General features: G+C 44.1%; 1 protein-coding gene across 1 annotated transcript; it reads right to left on the bottom strand.

Annotated features, from left to right (window-relative positions):
* Positions 1 to 411: 411 nt before the first annotated feature.
* On the bottom strand, positions 412 to 5579 carry sox9a (SRY-box transcription factor 9a). The gene is made up of 3 exons (XM_035407291.1): positions 3800 to 5579; positions 3088 to 3338; positions 412 to 2645 (listed from the first exon to the last, which is right to left on the bottom strand). The coding sequence occupies exons 1-3, from the start codon at positions 4234 to 4236 to the stop codon at positions 1861 to 1863; spliced, it is 1473 nt and encodes a 490-aa protein (XP_035263182.1). The 5' UTR covers positions 4237 to 5579; the 3' UTR covers positions 412 to 1860.
* Between the last annotated feature and the right edge of the window lie 550 nt (positions 5580 to 6129).

Genomic DNA, 6129 nt, shown 5'->3' with positions numbered 1-6129 from the left:
AATGCTGGTACTTTTATGAACAAAAATGTTCAGCCACTGCTTCAAATAAACTTTTCTTAATATTCTGTATGAAAATTTTCCAGTTCTTGTTAAAGAATTTCAAATCAAGATTTATCACAATCAAAAGTAATATGTACACAACTAGATGCCAAAGAACAAATAAACATTTAAAATAGAAAAATTTTCAAATGATAAATAAACAAGATGGTTACAATTTGTACCAAATTTGAACAAGAACAGCTTTCTGCAAAAGACAAAAACAGTATGCATATGTTTTATATTCCGAAATTTTAATTAGTTGTATACAGCTGTATTAAAGAATAAAACACAAATAATTACTTTGAAATAAAATTAATCTACTAATAAATAAATTAAACTGGTTAAGACCGGTTAGGGGCTCGGGGTGGGGGGGGGGGGGGGGGGGGGGGGGGTTGGGGGGTCTGTAATTAAAGACAAACATGGCTGTGGCCTGCGGGGAACAGTCACGGAGGGGGGTCAAAGGTCACTTCCTGTGGCTGCTGGCACTTCCTGTCAGAAAGTGAAGTACAGTCTCAGCACTTCCTGTCAGAAAGTGAAGTATAGTCTCAGCACTTCCTGTCAGAAAGTGAAGTATAGTCTCAGCTGTAGTTACTTCAGTGTGCGATGGCATGGCCATCGCCACGGAAACAAACAGGCACCTCTGGTGTAAACTTCTTGCATCTTTAACAGACGACGAAAAAAACTAACAAACAAACAAAAACAAAACTGAACTACTCCTACATCTGACGTAACCTTGCACGGTGAGTTTAAACAACTCGGACGGTCCGCGGGGCGAAATTTAAGAAACGCCAGGCAGGACCTTTGGTGACCAGATCGTTAAATTAAAAAGAACAGACATGGCTGTCTCAGGCTGGTAATTTTCCGATCCACATACTTAGTACATCTTATTTTATCACCTTTTAAAAGTGTTATATACAGAAACGTATGCAGAACCAAAAGCGCAACACACGGCAGAGTTTTCAAAAAAAAAAAAAAGATGAAGAAAGAAAAGGGATACGTTTACTGACTGTATAAAAATATGTCAGAAAAGAAATAAGGCCTTGAAGAGACTGCACTACAGAAAGTGGTTTGTAGCAGATTCAGGAAAAAAACAAACAAAAAAGAAGAATGCTTTAAAAAAATTAAAAAAGAAGGTATAAATCCCCCACCCCCAAAAAATTAACTTCAAAAACAAAAAAGGAAGAAAAAAAAACATACACAGTACATACTAAAACAATTATTAATACGTCCTCACAGAGGATTATATATTTCCTTTTTTCTTCTGTTGTAAATTATGGCTAAAAATATATATTTATATATATAATTATCACAAGTCCTCGTATGAAGGCACAGCGTGAACCATTCGCATATTTTCAGGTTTCAAGTCCAGCTTTTCTCATCGCGTGTCTCCGGTGTGTCTAGCTCTGGCTCGCTGAGACCTCTCCAGCCTCTGGGGTCAGACTGCTCAATTCCCCCGACATCCCCACCAGGTGTGCGTGTGTGCGTGTGTGTGTGTGTGTGTGTGTGCGCGTGTGTGTGTGCGTGTGTGTGCGTGTGTGTGTGCGTGTGAACAGTCATGGAACATGGACATTTTTAAAATTCAATTCAGGAACTAAATTTTAAGTACGTGTCCTGTATTAAATTGAAAAGTAATTTAGGCCCCCACCCCACCCCAAACCTGGTGTCGACACACTCCCTCTCTCTCTCTCCTTCTCTCTTCCCCTGTCTCTCCCATCTTTCTCCCCATCTCTCTGTCTCTCCCCATCCCTCTCTCCCCCTCCCTCTGTCTCTCCCCATCCCTCTCTCCCTCTCTCTTTGTGTCTCCCCCTACCCCTCTCTCCCTCAGGGCCTGGAGAGCTGTGTGTACACAGGCTGCTGTTCCCAGCTCTGGGGGCTGTGTGAGTTTTGGGGGACGGAGGGGACCCCCGCGGTGTCGGCGATGGGGGTGTACATGGGCCTCTGGCCGGGGGGGCCCATGTAGGCGAAGCCGGAGTAGAGGCCGGATGCCTGGCCGTAGTAGGAGCCGCCGGAGGTGGCGCCGCCCTGGTGGTCGGAGTACTCGTACTGCGGGGCGCGCGGCGCCGCCACCCCAGGGTAGGCGGCGGGGGCGGAGCCGTAGTGCTGCAGGCTGAAGGAGCCGTAGCTGATTGGCTGCGGCGAGCCCTGCTGCTGCTCGCTGTAGTGACTGGGGCTCAGCTGCTCCGTCTTAATGTGCGTGGGCCTCTGCTCCCCCCCCAGGGCAGAGAGCGGGGGGTTCTGCTGCTGCTGCTGCTGTTTGGACATCCAGCCGTGCGCCCCTCCCCCTCCGGACGCCTGCCCCGCCCCGTAGCTCCCCCCGTAGGGCGCCGCCGCCCCCCCAGCGGAGACGGACACGCCCGGATGGCTGTTGGGCGGCAGGTACTGGTCGAACTCGTTGACGTCGAAGGTCTCGATGTGGCAGATGACCTCGCTGCTCAGCTCGCCGATGTCCACGTCCCGGAAGTCGATGTTGAGCTGCCGCCCGGTCGCTCCGGCAACGCCGCCCGCCTCCTGCAGGGGGCGCCCCTCCCTCTTCAGCTCCACTTTGCCCGGCTGCTGCGTGTCCGTTTTCGGGGTGGTGGGCGGGGTGGGGGGGCCCTGGGACTGCCCTGTGGAGGAAGAAGGGGAGGGGGAGGAGGGGAGGAAGAAGGAGTTATTAAAACTACCGCGAGCAGAGCACAACGTGATGGAGAGATAAGCTTTTATTAGTTTTCTTCCCAGAAAAAAAAAAGAATGGTATTATCATAGGGAGGTTTTCACAAGGAAGAGATAAGCTGGCGGCAAGGAAAGGTGTTGTATTTGCACTGCAGCTCATAAACTGTGTAATTATTCACAGCCTAGTCCTTGCTAGAGTGCCTCAACGTAGGCATTTCATCATCCTAGTTTTAGAATCATGCATCGAAAACACAAAATTATGAATATAAGAAATATACATATCGTCGTTATGTATATGTAGGCTATATATATAGTTCGTCGTTCAACACGGCGTTCAGACGCGGGTTTTTGTTGTTTATTTGTTTTTTGTTTTGTTTTGTTTTTGTCGGTAGTTACCTGAATGTTCTTCTGGGGAGTGCACCTCGCCCAAGCTGGACGCGGGCGAATCCGCCTGCTGCAGTGCCTTGAAGATCGCGTTGGGTGAGATGTGGGTCTGCTCGCAGCCGTCCTCGCCCTCGCCCTGCCCGTTCTTCGCGGACTTTCTCCGCCTAGGCTGGTACTTGTAATCGGGGTGATCTTTCTTGTGCTGCACGCGCAGGCGCTCGGCCTCCTCGACGAACGGACGTTTTTCTCCCTCGTTCAGCAATCTGAAGCGAAGAGGAATATGCAAAGTTAATGCACGGACGGGTAAAGACGTTTCACTGAAACTTTTCTGGACCAAAGCAGATACCTCGAAAGTCGTTATTTATAAGTAAACGTGGTTTAAGATACTTTTAAGAAAAAACGTCGTTAATTTGGAAAACCAAAAGCTCGCAATTCTTTGATATTTGTAACAAAACGCAAAATAAACTAACAACAACACTTAATGCCAGTTTAAAATGCCGTGTCAATGGCACACACATATGCAAAATATACATAACACATGACAGGGAATTCATAGTTGCCGAATACAACCCATGACAAATCCTCTGAATATCAAGGAGAGCCGTCAATGATTTGCAGCGTTTCGATTCTGCAGCTGTACCATGCGAGGCAACACTGCAGACGTTTGTTCGGCGTCTATAAAAACAGAGAAAGAAAAGCGACAAATAAATAAATAAAAACGTACCTCCACAGCTTCCCGAGCGTCTTGCTGAGCTCGGCGTTGTGAAGATGCGGGTACTGGTCCGCCAGCTTCCTGCGCGCGGCTTGCGCCCACACCATGAAGGCGTTCATGGGTCGCTTCACGTGCGGCTTGTTTTTGCTGGATCCGTTCACCCTTACGGGCATGGGCACGAGGGTCCAGTCGTAGCCCTTCAGCACCTGGGACACCGCCTCGCGGATGCAGACGGGGAATTTGTCATCCTCGTCCTTCTTGAATTCGACCAGCTGACCGTCCGCTCTGGCCAGGCTGTTGTCGCGCGGGCGTGTGTTCTCGGCGTCAGACCCAGATCCGGAAGGACAAGGAGACCCAGCAGAATCCTCTGACATACTCGGGCTCGGCACGTCAGATAGACACTTATCTTGCTCGTCTGTCATTTTTAAAAAGGGGTCGAGTAGATTCATACGAAAGTATTAGGTGGACGACTACAGGTGAAATTGTCAGCTGAATGAAGGAAGGTTTCAGCCTGCCCTGGCTGAATAAAATAACCTTCCAGTACGAGTTGAAGAAAACACAATAGCTACAAATTTGATTTGCTCCAGCAAGCATAAAAAGAAAAAAGTTAGCCGAATGTCCCTTTGACAATTCAAGCTGTTATTTATAACAAGCACGAGCGCTTTCCAGAAAAATAATAAGTTACCTCGCAATCATACCGCTTCAAGTCTGCGAGCTTTTCATCTCTTGAATAACGAACGTCGATGCGATTTGTTTAAACCTCTGTGGACAAAAACGCGAGAATGTTCCCTTTCTGTATTATTTCCAAGTTGCCCGTGAGTTTTGAAGACTGGAGCGCACTTGCAAAGTGCCTTTTTATAAAGACAAGCCACAAGTTAGACAGCACAGCGTGGATTGGGCCGGAGAGCTCGGGGCGGAGACAGAACACGATCCTTCTCTTTTCCTCGTAAGATTAACTAATAAATGCCTGCAAATCGAGCTTTTACATAAATAAAATATGCAATCGTAAAAATAAAAAAAACTACACTATTAGGCGCAGTCAACTTCAGCGTAACTACTGGTGCTTAAATGAATCTAGTAAAACGCACAATTTCGCCATATATGCGTTGGAGAGCCATAACTAGTTATTTTCTGGCGACCGTTTTCGCCTGTGAATTGATTTTTCTTATAATTATATTGATACCTGTGAAAAACTGGAATAAGGATTTTTGAGTTTTATCCATATTCTTTCTGCTTAATAACCTTTCTGTCTTCCACCTGATTAAAACTCATTGTAATTTGTTTGCGCTATTCGTAAAGTTTTGCTTATCGCTACTTACACCATGCAATAAACAAGATATAATTCATTATATACTCACAATTAAATACAGACTTCGCTGTCGTAAGCATTTTTTATGAATCAGTCGTTCGTGACATCGTGCTCTCACATCCGCTATATTAAAGCGTATATATTTATAAAATATTTCAGTGGTCATAAGGTGGTAGCATTAATATCAGTAATGTTGATAGAACAGGTCGTATTATCATAGTAATGACATATGAAACGCCATGAAGTTTCGACTTCCAAAATTGTTTAAGTATCAGTTAGACACCGCTGCCACGTTGAACCTCTCGTGACTTATTTATTCATTAGAATATACAATGGTGAAAACTTTTTAGTGCAACCTATTTTTGTAGAAGTGTCATGAGAAAATCTGACAGTTTAGTAAAACTCCTTCGGCCCGAAGTCGATTTTAGTAGTTGACATTTTCTTTGCAAATTTGTAAGGTATAATCTTAGTTGTTGTTATTATTATTATTATTATTATTATTATTATTATTATTATTATAACAATAATAATAATAATTAGGAAAAAGTGAACGTTACCTCTCGCGGAAAACTCTACCGAAATCATGTGTTCAATATTGATCGATAGGGGGAGACAACGGTCCATAAACTCAAGATTAGTCGCAGTTTTGCATAGAAGCACGAGGTTCAGAGACATTCCAACACGAGACCGTTGGTTTACTCCGATCAAGAAAAATTTGTCAATAATAATTATTATTTAAAAAATATATATTATTATTACCATGATTGTATTTAAATTTAAATTTTTATTAATTTTTATGTTATTTGTTTATTCATTCCATTTTTTCCAACTTTGCTTATTCTGAATGCGTTTTAGTTTCATCTGTTGTCAAATGTTGCGTCCCCAAAAACTTTTCTGTCATGAAAATATTTTTTTTTACATACTCATAATTTTATTTTATGCTTCAATGTGATACGAAATTATCAAAACATCGCTTAACGAGTAGGTAAACAGAACCAATATTGTTCAGTTTTAATGACACTTCCACAACGTC

This window comes from Anguilla anguilla, chromosome 2 (assembly GCF_013347855.1).
Source record: "Anguilla anguilla isolate fAngAng1 chromosome 2, fAngAng1.pri, whole genome shotgun sequence".
Lineage (NCBI taxonomy): Eukaryota > Metazoa > Chordata > Actinopteri > Anguilliformes > Anguillidae > Anguilla > Anguilla anguilla.
This window is presented reverse-complemented; position numbering and strand designations above follow the sequence as displayed.